General features: G+C 42.8%; 2 protein-coding genes across 7 annotated transcripts in view; one reads left to right on the top strand and one right to left on the bottom strand.

Annotated features, from left to right (window-relative positions):
* FBXO16 (F-box protein 16) overlaps positions 1–18868 on the top strand; it is a 74851-nt gene that overhangs the window by 13137 nt on the left and 42846 nt on the right. For all 6 annotated transcript variants that reach the window (XR_012513305.1, XM_003937216.4, XM_074384116.1 and 3 more), the window contains exons 3-4: positions 8088–8123; positions 18444–18650. Coding sequence is in view for 5 of the 6 variants with exons in the window: in XM_003937216.4 (XP_003937265.3) it covers positions 8088–8123; positions 18444–18650 (243 nt within the window). In the remaining variant the exon portion in view is untranslated. The remainder of the gene's footprint in view (positions 1–8087; positions 8124–18443; positions 18651–18868) is intronic.
* LOC120360601 (large ribosomal subunit protein eL39-like) lies at positions 14458–14895 on the bottom strand. Its single transcript, XM_039461076.2, has one exon. It carries the CDS (start codon positions 14844–14846, stop codon positions 14691–14693), a length of 156 nt encoding a protein of 51 aa, XP_039317010.1. The 5' UTR covers positions 14847–14895; the 3' UTR covers positions 14458–14690.

The following is an 18868-nucleotide window of genomic DNA, read 5'->3' as shown; positions in this document are numbered from 1 at the left end:
TAGTTCTGCAGGCTATACAGGAAGCGTAATGCCATCTGCTTCTGGGGCGGCCTCAAGGAGCTTTCCGTCATGTCAGAGAGGACAAAGCAGGAGGAGGCATCTTATGTGGCAGGAATGGGAGGAAGAGTGAGACAGGGGAGGTGCCACACACTTTTAAACAACCAGGTCTCATGGCAACTCACTACCGCTAATGACAGCACTAGGGGGATGTTGCTAAATCATGAGAAACTGCCCCCATGATCCAATCAGCTCCTACCTAGCCCCACCTCCAACATGGGGGATTATAAAGGTTTTTGTTTTTGTTTTTGTTTTGAGACGGAGTTCACTCTGTTGCTCAGGCTAGAGTGTAATGGCACCATCTCGTCTCACTGCAACTTCCACCTCCTGGTTTAAGCGATGCTCCTGCCTCAGCATCCCGAGTAGCTAGGATTACAGGAGCCCGCCACCATGTCCAGCTAATTTTTATGTTTTTAGTAGAGACAGGGTTTCACCATATTGGCCAGGCTGGTCTCGAACTCCTGACCTCAGTGATCCACTCACCTTGGCCTCACAAAGTGCTGGGATTACAGGCATGAACCACTGCACCCGGCCAGGGATTACAATTTGATACGAGATTTGGTGGCAACAGAGATCCAAACCACATACTTCTACACTGACTAACGATTCAGTGAGTACTAGCTGCCTCCCCATTCCTGCCAGGTCTGACCTTGGGCAAGGCAGCTCTCTCAAACTGGTGACTATCAACCAGCAGCCTCCCAACAGGGGAGGAAATAACTCGTTTAGTTCTGGAGGGGAATGAGTGGATCACAGCATTCATTGGTTAATACATTTTTATCAAGTTTAATATTCACTTCTTGGGGTCATATGTATTTTATTGTCCTGAGCTCCCATTTTATTCCAAACAAACAAACAAAAAAATCACTTTGTGATTTAGTTAGGTTCTTGTGTATGGTAAAATTATTTTAAAAAATATTTTTGTGAAGGCCGGGCGCGGTGGCTCAAGCCTGTAATCCCAGCACTTTCGGAGGCCGAGGTGGGTGGATCACGAGGTCAAGAGATCGAGACCATCCTGGTCAACATGGTGAAACCCCGTCTCTACTAAAAATACAAAAATTAGCTGGGCACGGTGGCGCATGCCTGTAATCCCAGCTACTCAGGAGGCTGAGGCAGGAGAATTGCCTGAACCCAGGAGGCGGAGGTTGCGGTGAGCCGAGATCACGCCATTGCACTCCAGCCTGGGTAGCAAGAGCGAAACTCCGTCTCGAAAAAAATATATATATATTTTTGTGTGTATATACACATAAGTATGTGTACGAATGCACAGAGACAGATGAATAGAATTTGTGTATGATTATGCCAAGCTGGTTTTGGTTTGTTTGTTTGTTTTTTTTTTTGAGGATGTCACTCTGTTGCCCAGGCTGGAGTGCAGTGGCACAATCACAGCTCACTGCAGCCTCCACCCCATGGCCTCAAGCAATCTTCCTGTCTCATCCTTCCAAGTAGCTGGGACCACCAGGCTCACACCACCATGCCTGGCTAATTTTCTTTTTTAATTTTTAGTAGAGAAAAGGTCTCACTATGTTGCTCATGCTGAACTCAAACTCCTGAGCGCAAGTGAGCCTCCCACAGCTCTGGGATGACTGGCATCAACCACCATGCTCAGCCATATCAAACTGTTAATACTGGCTTTTACCAAAGACTTATATGGCTGTTGGTGGCTAGAGAAGACACTGTTAGAAGAGAGTACTTTCATTTTCTTTCTTTTTTTTTTTCGAGACGGAGTTTCGCTCTTGTTACCCAGGCTGGAGTGCAATGGCACGATCTCGGCTCACCGCACCTCCGCCTCCTGGGCTCACGCAATTCTCCTGCCTCAGCCTCCTGAGTAGCTGTGATTACAGGCACGCGCCACCATGCCCAGCTAATTTTTTGTATTTTTAGTAGAGATGGGGTTTCACCATGTTGACCAGGTTGGTCTCGATCTCTCGACCTTGTGATCCACCCGCCTTGGCCTCCGAAAGTGCTGGGATTACAGGCTTGAGCCACCACGCCCAGCTCATTTTCTTACTTCATATAATGCAGTAATGTTCCCAATTTTAAAACAAATTAGAACATAAATATGTATCATACAGTATATACACACAGACACCTGGTACATACAAGGAAAGAACAGTAACTCTGGGAATTGAAAACTCTGGTTTCAAATCAGCTATACTAATTTCACCACCTCTGGGCTTTATCCTCCTTTGTAAAATGAGTGGATTGGATCAGATGACCTTGAAGGTTCCTCCTGGATGTAACATTTTGACAGTATGAAAGGAATTAAAAATAGATGCCCAAGGAGACAGCTGCCCAAAAGGCATCCAGACAGTAATTTCAGAGGGCTTCCACGCTTCCAAATGAGTGTGTCACCAATGATCAGTGAAATTTTGAGGTCCTGTTTTTCATTTTTGTTTTAATTTTGTCTTTCTTCTATTCTGTAGTAAAATGCGAAACATGTAACTATCTCAGACTAAAATAAGAGTTACAGGATTTTAACTTCACAGCAGGCTTTAAGCAGAGAGATTGAATTCTCTAAATTCAAATTTAGATGCCTAAAAAAAAAAACCAGTGTCATCAGGATAAGCATATGTAACAGATTAGTAAGTTACTCAAGCACTGTGAATTTTGAGTGAAGGAATGTTTTTAGTGTGTATTTCTTTTCCAACCAGTGTTTTAATTGAAAGAGTTCTTTATCTCACACACACAGAAAGGTAACTATGGAAGGTGATGGATAGGATAATTTGCTTTACATTTATTATGTTTGTGTATATCAAAACATTAAGTTGTATACCTTAAATATACACAGTGTTTAAAAAGAAAAGAAAGTGATCCACATTTCTTTTAGAGTGTGGTTCACACATGTTGTACAATACATGTTAAAAAAAAAGTGTTCTGGGGCCGGGTGCACTGGCTCACGCCTGTAATTTCAACATTTTGGGAGGCCGAGGTGGGTAGATCACTTGAGGTCAGGAGTTTGAGACCAGCCTGGCCAACATGGTGAAACCTCATCTCTACTAAAAATATAAAAATGAGCCAGGAGGCCGGGCGCGGTGGCTCAAGCCTGTAATCCCAGTACTTTGGGAGGCCGAGGCAGGTGGATCACGAGGTCGAGAGATCAAGACCATCCTGGTCAACATGGTGAAACCCCGTCTCTACTAAAAATACAAAAAATTAGCTGGGCATGGTGGCACGTGCCTGTAATCCCAGCTACTCAGGAGGCTGAGGCAGGAGAATTGCCTGAACCCAGGAGGCGGAGGTTGCGGTGAGCCAAGATCGCGCCATTGCACTCCAGCCTGGGTAACAAGAGCGAAACTCCATCTCAAAAAAAAAAAAAAAAAAAGAGCCAGGATTACAGGCACACACCTGTAATCCCAGCTATTCCTAAGGCTGAGGCGGGAGAATCTCTTGAACCAGGAGGTGGAGGTTACAGTGAGCCGAGATTGTGCCACTGCACTCCAGCCTCAGCAACAGAGCGAGACTCCACCTCAAAAATAAATAAATAAATAAAAGCGTTCTGTGAAAAAGTACCCAGTTACCATCAATCAGTCTTTATTTAGGGCCCCTAATTATCTCACTCCTACACTGTAATGATGTCACACGGTGAACTACGTAACTGCAGTGCCAACAGACTAAAATAACAACCGTGGGATTTTGACTTACCAGCAGGCTCTGAGTAAACTGTGATATAAACAGACTGCAGCATCTTGCAGGAAAAGAAGATCCATTTTAATATTTCCATTTGGAAGAGATACTTAGTTTTCCAGCTCTTTAAAATGAAGAACCTGGCCGGATGCGGTGGCTCACGCCTGTAATCCTAGCACTTTGGTAGGCCGAGGTGGGCCGATCATGAGATCAGGAGATCGAGACCATCCTGGCTAACACAATGAAACCCCATCTCTATTAAAAACACAAAAAATTAGCTGGGTGTGGTGGCACACACCTGTACTCCCAGCTACTTGGTAGGCTGAGGTAGGAGAATTGCTCGAACATCGGAGGTGGAGGCTGCAGTGAGCTGAGATCGCACCACTGCACTCCAGCATGGGCCACAGAGCAAGACTCTGTCTCAAATAAATACATAGATACCTATATACATACATAGATAAAATGAAGAACCTGATCGCAAATCTTGGAAATAAAGACTTGCTCCAAACCAGCGTATATAAGACTACAAGTCCAGCTGAGAACCTGATGACAAAATCATCTGCCCACAATGTTATGTCTTGTCAAGGGCAGAAGTCAGAACCAGATCCAAGGTCTCCTGACTTTCAGTCTAGTGTCTTTCCTCTACCTCTTCTGTCCCATCAGTTTCCGCTTGAGTCTAGATGCCTTCTGGTAAAGAGCTTAGACTTTGCCTCGCAGTTTAGCCTGCGTAGCACTTCCCACCTCCCACCACATTCCTTTTCTGCTACCTTCTTGTTGACTATCTCTTCGCCTTCAAGTCAGTTTCCTTTTTTTCCCAATGGGCCACACCATCATTGGACACCATGCTTCAGCCTCCTCTTGAGATTCTGCTGTGGTCTCAGGACCTAGCCTCTTCTCCCTACAGTCAGACCAAAGCACGGGTGGAAGTTCATCAAGAATGTAAGGCTGGAAGTCAGAATGGGGAAGACCAACGTTCTGGTGAGGAATCAAGTGCGCTGTTTGGACAGTGCATAGTTTGGACCCAGCAATTTTTTATGTTTTTATTTATTTTATTTATTTTATTTTTTTGAGATGGACTTTCTCTCTTGTCACCCAGGCTGGAGTGCAGTGGTGCAATCTCGGGTCACCGCAACCTCCGCCTCCTGGGTTCAAGCATTTCTCCTGCCTCAGCCTCCCGAGTAGCTGGGACTACAGGCGTGTGTCACCATGCCCAGATAATTTTTGTATTTTTAGTAGAGTCGGGGTTTCACCATGTTGAACAGGATGGTCTCGATCTCTTGACCTTGTGATCTACCTGCCTCGGTCTCCCAGAGTGCTGGTATTATAGGCGTGAGCCACCTCGCCTGGCCTATTTTTTTATTTTTTTGAGACGGAGTTCGCTCTGTCACCCCGGCTGGAGTGTAGTGGTGCAATCTCAGCTCACTGTAACCCCGCCTCCTGGGTTCAAGTGATTCTCCTGCCTCAGTCGCCCAAGTAGCTGGGATTACAGGCACACACCAGTACCCCTGGCTAATTTTTTGTAGTTTTAGTAGAGACAGGGTTTCATCATGTTAGCCAGGATGGTCTTGATCTACTGACCTCATGATCCACCCGCCTCGGCCTCCCAAAGTTCTGGGATTATAGGTGTGAGCCACTGCGCCCAGCCTAGACCAAGCGATTTTTAAACTATCTATAAATGTAACCTTTTTGGGCCTCTGCTTATCCTCTCTGAAGTACAAGAATCGAACAAAAAGACCTTTAGGATTCCTTTCAGCTCTAAAATTCTATGACTTCTGAAGCTTTTTTGTTGTTGTTAGTCACTCAGCAAAATGGTTTGTTGAAAGTCTTCCATGGACTCTGTACTTGAGGGTTCTGTGGAGCATGTAAGAGAAAGTGGTTGTAATCTACTTGGGAAGATAAAATTAACAGAAACCACTATAGAGAAACAGAAACACTATAGAGTGTAAGTGAAGCATGAACTATAAATGGAGTAGGAGTTGGGAGGCAGAAATCCCCGGGCATCAGAAAAGAGACAGCTCTGGTTGCTTAGGTTGGGCGATGCATGATTGAGAATTCAGACAATATTTGAATCCAGGTATTTTGAATCTTCTGGGTTCTACAGATTCTCTTCTACTTCTTTTCATCTAGAAATTCTGAGTTTATCCATTGCCATTATTTGAGGGTTCTCGTAGCCCAGGTGGCAGTTAGCTGGGGGGAGGGTCTTTTTCTTCTCCTGTGTGCAGAAAGTGTCTGTCTGTGACTGAAGAGATTCCCTGGCCAAGAGCAAAACTGACATTTCACTGGTCCCAAGGTGGCGATTGAACCAATTATTTCAATTCCTATTTCATATGTCCTTAGCAACCAGAGTTTGAGAGTTAAAAAAGGAAGGAGAGCATGATCTGTGGGAAGCAGAAAACCAGCTCCTCAGCCTCCTCCATGAAAAGAGAAGAAATAGGGCTGAGCCACCTCTCCAAGTGAGAACATTCTTACAGCACTAGAGAAGGTAGCAAGTGCCAAGAGGAAGGGAGAAACATCTATCCCGATTTTGAAAGCTGACAGAGGGTGTATGGGATAAAGCAAGTGAGACATTCACATATGCTCTTTCTCTTCCTCTCTTAATAACGCCCTTCTCTGCCACGTATACCCACATTAGTCTTCCTTTCCTCGCTGAAATATACACATGTGCTGATGCTCAGAAAAGTACCTTGACTCCAATGTATATAAAGATACTCACATTGTACTGACATATCCATAAGGATATTCATTCTCACAATCACAGTCATTCAGTTCAGTAAACATAGATACCTGTAACATGCTCTGTAAGCACTCTACTGGAAATGCCAAGGTAAATAAGGCTTAGTTGCTGTCCCAAATAGCATGTCATAATAAACCTGTACCCAGGAAAAAAGAAAAAAAGAAATAGAAAATAACAAAAATCAATCAATCAATCAATGAAATAAACCTGTAACAATAAATATTGAAGTGAAACTCCAGAGGCATACATGCACACATTTCTAATCCTACAGACATGTACGTACTTGTACACCCACTGATATGTGTACACACTGAAATAGAAAAACAGAACTGGGCCAGGCTTGGCGGCTCATGCCTGTAACCCTAGCACTTTGTGAGGCCAAGGCAGGCAGATCACCTGAGGTCAGGAGTTCGAAACCAGCCTGGCCAACATGGTGAAAACCTGTCTCTACTAAAAATACAAAAATTAGCTGGGCATGATAGCACACGCCTGTGATCCCAGTTACTCAGGAGGCTGAGGCAGAAGAATCACTTCAACCCAGGAGGTGGAGGTTGCAGTGGGCTGAGATCACATCACTGTACTCTAGGCTGGGCAGCAGAATGAGACTCCATTTCAAAAAAAGGAAAGAAAAGAAAAACAGCATTGATCATTCATCTATTTTGTAAATTCTCATATTATTAATATTGAAACATTTCAGATGGGGGAGTTTCATGTTCCTGTTTGTTTTTTTCATCTTTCAAATTCTAAAATTGATTTCTCTTTATAATTCAACTTTTATTTATTTTTATTTTATTTATTTACTTATTTTTTGAGATGGAGTTTCACTCTTGTTACCGAGGCTGGAGTGCAATGGCACGATCTTGGCTCACCGCAACCTCCGCCTCCTGAGTTCAAGCGATTCTCCTGCTTCAGCCTCCTGAGTAGCTGGGATTACAGGCTTGCACCACCATGCTGAGCTAATTTTATATTTTTAATAGAGATGGGGTTTCTCCATATTGATCAAGCTGGTCTCGAACTCCTGACCTCAGGTGATCTGCCTGCCTTGGCCTTCCAGCATTCTGGGATTACAGGCGTGAGCCACCACGCCTGGCTATAATTCCATTTTTAAAATTTATTTTCCTTTAAAAAACTATCCCTTCCCCCTCCCGCTCCTCCTCTTTCTTTCCCTCCCCCTGCCCCTTCTTTTTCTGAGACAGGATCTGGCTCTGTCTTCCAGGTTAGAAGTAGTGACGTGATCATAGCTCACTACAGCGTCAACTTCCTGGTTTCAAGTGAACCTCCTACTTTAGTCTCAGCTGGGACTATAGGGACATACCACGATGCCCAGCTAATTTTTGTAGAGATGGAGTCCCGCCGTGTTTCCCAGGCCGCTCTCAAACTCCTGAGCTCAAATGATCAGCTGCCTCAGCCTCCCAAAGTGCTGGGATTACAGGTGTGAGCCACTGCACCCAGCGTTATTACTTCTTTCATGTGTGAATTATTCCACATGTAGAAACTGAAAAAAAAGAGAAACCTTGTCCTGGGTAAAAATACATAACCTCAGGAGTAAAATCTGTCTCTTTATATTCAGTTGTTAAAATGAATGTTTATTCACAGATCCTGTAATGATGTCTTCCTTGTAATGGGTATTATAAGATATGTGAAATTACCATATTTTTTTTCCTTATTGTAGGTATTTGAAGAAAGAAGAGCCCTGCTTGGAAAATGGGTAAACATTTTAAATATACTATTTTTGCATTATATTATGTTTTCTGTTTTCATCTTTCAGGCCGCTATTATAAAATCAGGCTGAGCTGGGTGCAGTGGTGCACGCCTATAAGCCCAACACTTTGGAAGGCCAAGGCGGGCAGACCACAAGGTCAAGAGATCAAGACCATCCCAGCCAACATGATGAAACCCCGTCTCTACTAAAAATAGAAAAATTAGCTGGGCGTGGCAGCACGTGCCTGTAGTCCCAGCTACTTGGGAGGCTGAGGCAGGAGAAATGCGTGGACCCAGGAGGCAGAGGTTGCAGTGAGCCAAGATTGCACCACTGCACTGCAGCCTGGTGACAGAGTGAGACTCCATCTCAAAAAAAAAAAAAAAAAAAAAAAAAAAAAAAAAAAATTCAAACTGGGTGGCTTATAAAGAACAGACATTTTTTACTCAACTTAGATGGAAAGACAAAAAACCCAGACATTTATTTTTCACAGTTCCAGAGGCTTAGGAAGCTCAAGATCAAGGTGCTGGCAGATTCAGTGTCTGCTGAGGCCTCTCTTCATAGACAGCCACCTCCTCACTGTGGCCTCACATGGTAGAAGAGGGGGAATGAGTTATCTGGGGTCTCCTTTGTAAGGATGATACATGACCAAATCGCTTCGCAAAGGCCCACCTCCTAATCCCATCGCACGGGGGCGGGGGTTGAGATTTCAACATCGATTTGGGGGTGACGTAAACATTCAGTTTGTAGCATTACCACAGAGCCCTGAGAATTCAGCTTGGATTTAAAGGAGTGTTTCCTCATTTCCTGAGAAGCATGACAGGGGCTTTCTGTAGTTATCAGTTAGGATCTGGTCAGGAAAACAGAAATCATATCTTATTTTAACAGACATAAGTAAATGAAAAGGATTGGTTAAGCAAATACTGAAGAATAGAAAAGACAAGGGAATGCTGAGGTTCCAGGGAGACTGAACTGTGGGAATTAGCCACCACCAGCTTTCCTGGTACCAAGGAGCTCAGAGGGAAGACCTTCACCCTATAGGGAACCCAGATTTCTATGGAATAAAGTAGATGACATCATAGCCAGCTGGTTCTGATACAGCTGATGAAGCATGGTTCTGGGTGTATGAAAAAGAAAAGCTGGACTGTAGAATTAATGGCTACCATCAGGGTGAAGAGTTAGGTGAGCCTGACTGGAACAGCAATCAAATAGGAGTAAGTTTCTCCTCCCTCAGTTTCCCTCTAGCACCTTCCTCCTCATTGGCAGCATTTGTCAGGGAGCCAGCTGTCAAAGGAGAAATACAGTAACAGAGATCCTTCCTGCCTTTTTTTTTTTGGAGACAGAGTTTCACTCTTGTTTCCCAGGCTGGAGTGCAATGGTGTGATTTCCGAACACCGCAACCTTCTCCACCTCCCAGGTTCAAGCGACTCTCTTGCCTCAGTCTCCTGAGGAGCTGGTATTACAGGTGCCCACCACCATGCCCAACTAGTTTGTTGTATTTTTAGTAGAGACAGGGTTTCACCATGTTGGCCAGGCTGCTCTCGGACTCTTGACCTCAGGTGATCCACCCACCTCAACCTCCCAAAGTGCTGGGATTACAGGTGTGAGCCACTGTGCCTGGCCCCAGAGATTCTGCCTTCTATGCTCACAAAGTAGAGCATAGAAAGGGGGATTTGGGCCAGGTGCAATGGCTCACAGCTGTAATTCCAGTACTTTGGGAGGCTGAGGCAGGAGGAGAGCTTAAGGCCAGGAGTTTGAGACTAGCCTGGGCAACATAGCAAGACCCCATTTCTACAAAAATAATAATTTTGTATAGATCCCGAAACTTCTATACAAGAACTGTAACAACATTGTGTTTTTACTTAACAAGATACAACTATCCTTCGTCAAAAACTAGGACTTTCTCCTCTGTTCCTCAAAAGGAGGGATACAAAGTCTCAATGGCCATCCCTCAGTGATGATCAAAATATCTATCTCTGGACATTTTTTTTTTTTGAGATTCTCTCTTTTCTTCAAGAGAATAATCTATGAAGGCAGGGCTGGCTTCTATCCTGTTTTTTCATTGTACATTCCTTGATGCTTATCAGGCATTAACAGATATGTTCTAAATCAGTAAATAATGCTGTCATGTTTTTCTCCTTTGCTTAAACAAACTTATTGCTTAACATCACGATGTCATATGGTAGCCTATGTACCCCTTCAAAACCCAAATGAACTTCAGGGCTTAAGGGAGGTATTTCAAATGTATCTTTATTTACATTTGTGTCTCCATTTTAATTTGTAGATTTTTGTTTTTTTGTGTGTTTCATGGACAAGAAAGTAACTTAAGAAATGCAAGAAAGAAAGAAAGAGAGAAAGAAAGAAGAAGGGGGGGAGGGGAGGGAAGAAGGGAGAAATAAAGATACCAGTGTTTTTACTTAGCATTACTTGGGATTTTCACTGTAGGCATCAAGTATTGTCTTAGCTTTAAAGTTTAATCTAGTATTAGAAGTAAAGTCATTAAAAAAAAAAAAAAAAAAGAAGAACCTAGACAATGAGAGATACAATGTAATGTGAACTGTGTTCAATGATAGACAGTCTGGAAGTATTTTTGTATTTGGCCATAGAATTTGGCAGTTTTGTTCATTTATTTGCACAGGGTTCTGTCTAATGTTTTGTACAACACAAAATAATTAAGAGAAATGAAAAAGCTCTTCTACTTTGCTGTTTCATGCTACTACTTAATCCCTTTTCTTTCGAATCTTTTCTGCCCTTCAATCCCTGTTAGAAAAGGCGATTGCACCAGGCACGGTGGCTCAAGCCTGTAATCCCAGCACTTTGGGAGGCCGAGGCGGGTGGATCACGAGGTTGAGAGATCGAGACCATCCTGGTCAACGTGGTGAAACCCCGTCTCTACTAAAAATACAAAAAATTAGCTGGGCATGGTGGCGCGTGCCTGTAATCCCAGCTACTCAGGAGGCTGAGGCAGGAGAATTGCCTGAACCCAGGAGGCGGAGGTTGCGGTGAGCTGAGATCGGGCCATTGCACTCCAGCCTGGGTGACAAGAGCGAAACTCTGTCTCAAAAAAAAAAAAAAAAGAAAGAAAAGGCGATTGCAGCCAGGTGCGGTGGCTCACGCCTGTAATCCCAGCACTTTGGAAGGCCAAGCCAGGTGGATCACCTGAGGTCAGGAGTTTGAGACTAGCCTGGCCAACGTGACGAAACTCTTTCTCTATTAAAAAATAACAAAAGTTAGCTGGGCATGGTAGTGCCTGTAATCCCAGCTACTCAGGAGTCTAAGGCAAGAGAATTGCTTGAACCTGGGAACCAGAGGTTGCAATGAGCTAAGACTGTGCCATTGCACTCCAGCCTGGGTAACTAGAGAGAAACTCCCTCTCAAAAATAAATAAATAAATAAATAAATAAATAAATAAATGAAAGGCGATTGCCTCCCAAACTGAGAGAAAATACCACAGGAGAAGTGCAAAGAGAAAGAATCAGATTTTTCTCTCCACTTCAGCTTTGTTGCTAATAAAAATAATAGTAATATAATAACACATTTTAATAAGGTAGATGGCATCACTTTTCACTTGCTGGAAACAGCCATGATCAGAATTAGAATTCAAAAGAGAAACAAAAAAAACTATTTTGCAAATTGCATGATAGAAAAATGATTACTATCTAGGATATATAAAGAGTTCCTACAAGTCCATAAGAAAAATACAAATATCCCTGCAGAATTATGGGCTAATATAAGAATGAGGAATATTTTTAAAATGAACAATAAGCATATAAAATATGCTCAATTTCACCAAAATCAGAGAAATGCAAATAAAAAAATGAAATTCTCAAGCCTCTCTCCCTCTTCTTCCTTGCCTATATGACAAAAATGGAAGAGCTGGATAATATCCCCTGTAAGGAAGGATTCACTGGGAAGCAGGAAGATACTTTTAAAGTCACTTGGAGGGAATGTAAAATGGCAAAGACCTTCTAAAGATAATTTAACATAATCTATTAAAATTTTAAATGCATGGACCCTTTGAGCCTCTATATATACTAGAGAAATATTCATTCAGAACATGAAAAAACATGAAAAAGCATGTGCCAAGATATTGCTTCTCTTTCTTTTGTTTATTTCTTCCTATTGGAAAGGTATCAGTAGTAACGGTATCTGTAGTAAATTGAGTAAATAGAAAACACCATATTCATCCTAGGGTGACTGAGTGAAAGATGGTATGCTCTGAAGTTCATTCCATATCAGGACATGTGTGGCTACATTTTGTTTATTTTTTAAACTGCTACATAGTATTCCCTGGGATGAGTATACTCTAATTTATTTCACTGCTTCCAAGTTGATGCAGATGTGTGTGTGTGAATGTATAGAAATGCATGAACATCTCCCAGGCATGGCAGTACATACCTCAAGTCCCAGCTAATCCAGAGACTAAAGCAGGAGAATTGCTTGAGCCCAGGAGCTTGAAGATTTTGTGCGCTATGATCATGCCTGTGAATAGCTATTGCACTCCAGCCTGGGCAACATAGCAAGACCTTGTCTCTAAAAACAATTTTTTTTTTTTTTTGAGAAAAAGGAAATGCATGAACATCAAACGTCTGAATGATAGTTATCTCTGGGAGATGAAGTGAGATTTGATGGGGAGCAGTTGTTAAAGAAGGTTTCCATTTTTTATTCCTTTGGTGTCTGTTTGATACTTCTTTTTTTGTTGTTTATTTGGAGACAGAGTAGCCAAGAGTTGAGTGCAGTGGTGTGATCTTGGTTCACTGCAACATCCATCTCCTGGGCTCACTCAGCTTCCATCACCTCAGCTTCCTAAGTAGCTGGGACTACGGGCATATGCCAGCATGCCCAGCTTATTTTTAAAGACAGGGTCTCGCTGTGTTGCCCAGGCTAGTTTTGGTCTTGAACTGCTGGGCTCAGGCAGTCCTTCCACCTTGGCATCCTGAAGTGCTTGGGACTACAGGCGTGAGCCACCCCACCCAGCCCTGTTTGACATTTTTAAAACAAAATCATATTTACAGTTTGTGAAATTAAATTTTTGATAATAGGACTCAGAAACTCAACCAGAAGAGATCATATAACCAATAAGCCGACAGAAGCCAGCCTCCCTCTATATCCCGCTCCCACCCACTTTTTGCCATTCAGTGTGAGGTGGGTGGAACCTGATCACTTCAGCAACCTTCTCACTTCCTGAAACGGCAGCAAGAATCCTTGTAACAACTACTCTAAAAATAGGATGCGCACAGTTATATTGAGTCAAGAAAGCCTTATAAAAAGACATCCTTCAGGAATGAATCGTGAAGCAAGGTACGATACGCAATGCTCGAATAGAATAATGGTCCTGACTGTCCCAATCTCATGCATGAGGTCCCTGGCTACTAGGTTAGGGGTATTTTTGCTTGAGAGGTGACGCAAGAGCTGTGGGAGAGAACTGAATTTCTATACAGTTAACTCTTCCATGGATTATCTACTTTTTGGATTATTTCTAGCACCTTCTAAATCCTAAAGGGATTTTCCCCTACCATTCAGCATTCTTCTGAGTCATTTCCCAATCGTCTTCAGTTGGTAGGAGTTCAAGGAATGTAAATTAGTTTTCTATTAGCCTAAACAAACACAATTAGAAAGGAAAATCCCTTGAGGCAAAGAACACCTATCAAAGCCAAACAAATTACCTCTGACCATTGTAATCAGGGAAATAAATGAGGAACCAATGTAATTATCTTTTTAATCTCTAGAGAGAGTGTTTTAATGTTTTCTTTTATAGATTTCTTCAGTATTTTATAATCCTAATGTTCTTTTATATTCGTCTTAAATTACTCATTCTGCAGCCTGAGCCGGTTCTCTTTGTGGGCATCGGGAAAGTAGATGAGCTGACCTCATTGATTCTAAATACACTTTCCATCCTTGTCAATGTACAAACATGGTAATTTTATGCGCATATCTTTTTTTGTAGTGACTTAACCCACATACATATTATTTTTAACATCACTATGGCATTTTCTAATAGCAGCTGCCGTGTCTACAATGAGTCATGCACTCTATTAGGAATTTTATACATATATTATTGTACTTAATCCTCTCAACCACTCTACAATGTAGATGTAATTGTTTTTCATGTGTAAATGAGGAAATCGAGGCTGACATATTTCTGATGAGTAAAAGAACTCACAGAATATGGGGAGTGAGACACCAAATTGTCTTATTCCAAAACCAGCATCAACCCATAATGTCCTGTCTTCTCCCATCATGTGGATATATTGTGGTTTAGCTGATGCCCTACTGTTAGACATTTTGAGTTATCTCTGATTTTATGCCAGTCATAATAACTTAGGAAAATATTTTTGTAACCTTTTTTTTTTTTTTTTGAAAGGTCTCACTTATTTATTACTGAACCCAGGCAACCAAAACCTTTTTTTTTTTTTAAACATGAATAATGGAAGCACTGTGGGTTGTACTAACTAATGCCTTCCTAACAGATACAGAAAGGAATCTATTCAAACGTCTCCCGATAGCTTGGTTTAGTAACACTCGATTGTGACCTTCGGACAGCATGAATACGTGTGCCATCGCATGTGTGATTTCTTACAGACCAAGCTTGGTTCTTCTCCAGTGTCTCATTTTGGAGTTGTACCTGATTTTATTACCAGTTTTCATCCGAATCCACTGGGGAATGGGACGATTTTGCTTTTGTTTCTTGGCCAGGAATCGCTTAATCCTGAAAGTCTTGTGAGAAGACATGGCGAGAAACGGAGAAAAGCACACACCACGATGGCGGAGAAAGGCAGAGAGGAAGCTGTAACCTTAATCATTCTGGGTCTCATGTAGCTCAGCCCCACCAGACTCACCTAGCTCTGCCCAAACGTAATTTTAGAATGAAGTCCAGGCCAATGTGGTGGCATGTGCCTGTAGTCCCAGCTACTCAGGAGGCTGAGGTGGGAGGATCCCCTGGGCTCAGGAGATTGAGGCTGTAGTGAGCTAGGATTGTACCACTGTACTCCAACCTGGGCGACAGGGCAAGACCCTGTTTCTAAAAAAACAAAATGAAATAAAACATACATAAAACAAATTCCAATCCAACGAAAAATCTCAAGAGATCCAGTTCAAAACTCCTAGCCATATTCCTCCAATCTTCCTGCACTCCCCAGTTCTCCCACACTGACTGCTGCAGGGGCTACCATCGCCTCTGGGAGCCCCTCGAGTCCCATGGGGCAGCCTTCCAGCTGTTCTTCCTCTCTCTCCTCTCACTTTCCTTTTGACTCTTTGTTTTATAGATCAATTCAGCTTCTAGGCCCAGTTCCCCTGGCCTTAGCCATTCTGGCCTGGTGTCTTTCTCCTCATTTTCCTAAGAAACCCATCCAAAAAAGCTGGGAAAGAAGTCTCCTTTTATGGGGGTTGGAGACGTGGCTTGTGTAGAAATAGGGCAAGGAGAAGTCAGGGAACACTCACTCATAAATCAGTTTTATTCCTGTGGTCTTTACAGTTAAAGTTTTGTTTTTGTTTTTGATTTCGTTTTAGAGTCCTCCTCCTTCCCACCGAATGACAGTCTCCAAAGTGAGATTAGTGGATCATTGAATAAATCTATAATAGTGGATAGTTTTAATTAGGAAATATTGCTACTGTTAAATTTTTAATTTTTTTTTTAGACAGAGTTTTTGCTCTTGTTGCCCAGGCCGGAGTGCAATGGTGCGATCTTGGCTCACTGCAACCTCCACCTCCTGGGTTCAAGCAATTCTCCTGCCTCAGCCTCCCAAGTAACTGGGATTATAGGCATGTACCACCACGCCTGGCTAATTTGTTATTTTTAGTAGAGATGGGGTTTCACCGTGTTGGTCAGGCTGGTCTCGAACTCCTGACCTCAGGTGATCCACTGCCGCAGGCTCCCAAAGTGCTGGGATTATAGGTGCAAGCCACCGTGCCTCTACTGTTAAAATGTATGGAGAACCATTGTTTTGAATTGAGCTCCTATACCAGGCCCCGGCAGAACAAACCAAAGCAGAATAGAGGCATTCCCACATAATCAAACGGAACTTTAAAAAGGGCCAATTTAAATTAAAAATGAAAAATAGAACCTAAAACCCCCTAAACATGAGATTCAGAGCAACTAATCAGAAGGGCCCAGCTTATCTGAGCCGGCATTGCAAAGTTCCCTCTCTTTTAATCTTATAAGGAAAATAATTCTGAAACAACCAATATCCACTTTTCGTTCCTTATTTCTGCTTTTGTTTTTTTTTTGAAGCAGGATCTCTCTCTCTGTTGGCCAGGCTGCAGTGCAACGGCGTGACCACGGCTCACTGCAGCCTCCACCACGTGGGCTCGAACAGTTCTCCCACCTCAGCCTCCCAAGTAGCTGGGACCACAGGCGTACACCACCATGCCCAGCTAACTTTTTATTTTTTTGTACAGATTGGGTATTGCTCAGGCTGGTTTTGAATTCCTGGGCTCAAGGGATTCTCCTGCCTCTGTTTCCCAAAGTGCTGCGGTTACAGGCATGAGCCACCACACTAGGACTTTTTCCGCTTTCTTCAATCCTTTTCTGCCCCTGCAGCCAACCTCCTCTGCTCAGCTCTTATCTGTTCTTTCGATGGGAAGCTACCTGATTCACGCATTGGTAATAAAAGCCAGTTAGATCTTTAAACTCAATTTGTTGAAATTTTGTTTTTTAACACTACTAATTTAAAAAATACCAGATTGACCCTTGAGAAGCCAAAAAGAAGAAAACCACCAAATAAAATTTACAAATACATTATATAACTGTAATGGAGTTAACTTGTTTTAAGACTTGCATAAAATAAATTTTTGTTTTATATGCCTTTTTAGGTAGTCAGATTACAACTAAAAGTCATTTTAAAATTCTGTTTATAGCCAGGTGTGGTGGCTCATGCCTGTCATCCCAGCACTTTGGGAGGCCAAGAAAGGCGGATCACAAGGTCAGGAGTTCAAGACCAGGCTGGCCAACATGGTGAAACCCTGTCTCTACTAAAAACACAAAAATTAGCTGGGCATGATGGCGCTCGCCTGTAATTCCACCTATTCAGGAGGCTCAGGCAGGAGAATCACTTGAACCAGGAGGCGGAGGTTGCAGTGAGCAAAGATCACACCACTGCTCTCTAGCCTGGGTGACAGAGCTAAAAAAAAAAAAAAAAAAAAAAAAAAAAATTCTGCTTATAATAACTGTACTGAATATCTGTATGTGAAATGCAATCAGATACAAAAATACAAGCAGCTCAAACTTCTGTATTTTCTCTTCCCCAGTGGGCCAGGGAAGAAAAGAGAGATGTAGACTTCCGGTAAAGTGGCTCACTGAGCTGGCCGGTATTCTGCCCTTCCTTTCTTTTGGTTTTGGCCAGTCCGAAGCTACTCATCCTTGGTCATTCCCTGATTTGGGGTGTTGTTCAGGGGAATCTCTGAGGAAAATTGTAAAGTCGCCAGTTGTGGCACATACCATGGCTTCCTTTGGCATTTACTTCCTCTCTTCGAGTCCTCCTTTATCAGCACATCCTCTCCCATCATGTCAGTCATTTACACACTAGTGAGAATTTACCCTGATACACTTTCCTTCTGAGGGGTATTTGCATGTGATACTTTATCCAATTGTGAATACAAGGGTTTGTTTCAGGTCCTGCTGTTTTAAGCACTGATGGGATAATGTAGAAACTATTTGTGGGGGGAGGAGCTATGTGTTGTTTTCTTTTGGAATTGTCTTTTATAAGCAGATATATTCTTAGTTTATGTGTATGGCTGTCTCCCAATTTACTGCTCATAGGTGACTGCAAGTTTTTTGTTTTTGTTTTTTTTTTGAGATGGAGTCTCGCTCTGTCACCCGGGCTAAAGAGCAGTGGCACGATCTCAGCTCACTGCAGCCTCCACCTCCCGGGTTCAAGCAATTCTCCTGCCTCAACCTCCTGAGTAGGTGGGATTACAGGCGTGTGCCACCACATCCAGCTAATTTTTGTATTTTTAGTAGAGACGGGGTTTCACCATGTTGCTCAGGCCGGTCTCAAACTCCTGACCCGAGTGATCCACCCGCCTCAGTCTCCCAAAGTGCTGGGATTACAGGCGTGAGCCACTGTGCCTGACCAGTGACTGCAAGTTTTGAGGTCACACGCCCTTCTGTGTGCACACTTAGGTCATGCACATGCTCCCATATACATGTGAGAGAAGACAGGAAGATGGCAAAGTGTGGAGTTTGCTGATGAGGAAAATAAATACTTGACTTGCACCAGAAATAAACCACTAAACTCGCTTTCTATACCATTCTCATCTCTCACTCTTAATGAATCCGCTATCAGGCTAAACCTGGAGCTTTTTACATTTTGTTTTGTTTTGTGTTTTCAGTTTGACAAGTGGACAGACTCTCAAAGAAGAAGAATCCTCACGGGCCTGTTGGAGCGCTGCTCGCTGTCCCAGCAAAAGTTCTGCTGTCGAAAACTTCAGGAGAAAATTCCAGCAGAAGCCCTGGACTTTACGACCAAGCTTCCAAGGGTGTTATCTTTATACATCTTTTCTTTCCTGGACCCCCGGAGCCTTTGTCGCTGTGCACAGGTAAAGGCAAGGAAGGGGCGTGTGGTGTTTTGTGAGGACAGCCTTAGGAAACTTGAAACTCGAAGAAGTTAAAGGGAAACACACACATACACACACACAAACACAACACATACATGCATACATACAAACACAAATACACACAAACACACATATACACATCCACACAAACATACACACAGATACACATACACAAATATACACGAGCACACAAACATACA

This window comes from Saimiri boliviensis, chromosome 13, assembly GCF_048565385.1.
Source record: "Saimiri boliviensis isolate mSaiBol1 chromosome 13, mSaiBol1.pri, whole genome shotgun sequence".
Classification (NCBI taxonomy): Eukaryota; Metazoa; Chordata; class Mammalia; order Primates; family Cebidae; genus Saimiri; species Saimiri boliviensis.
This window is presented reverse-complemented; position numbering and strand designations above follow the sequence as displayed.

What these genes read in the sequence shown, in the direction of transcription:
- LOC120360601 (XM_039461076.2), bottom strand. Translation starts at nt 14,846, where the DNA reads ATGTCTTCTCACAAGACTTTCAGGATTAAGCGATTCCTGGCCAAGAAA.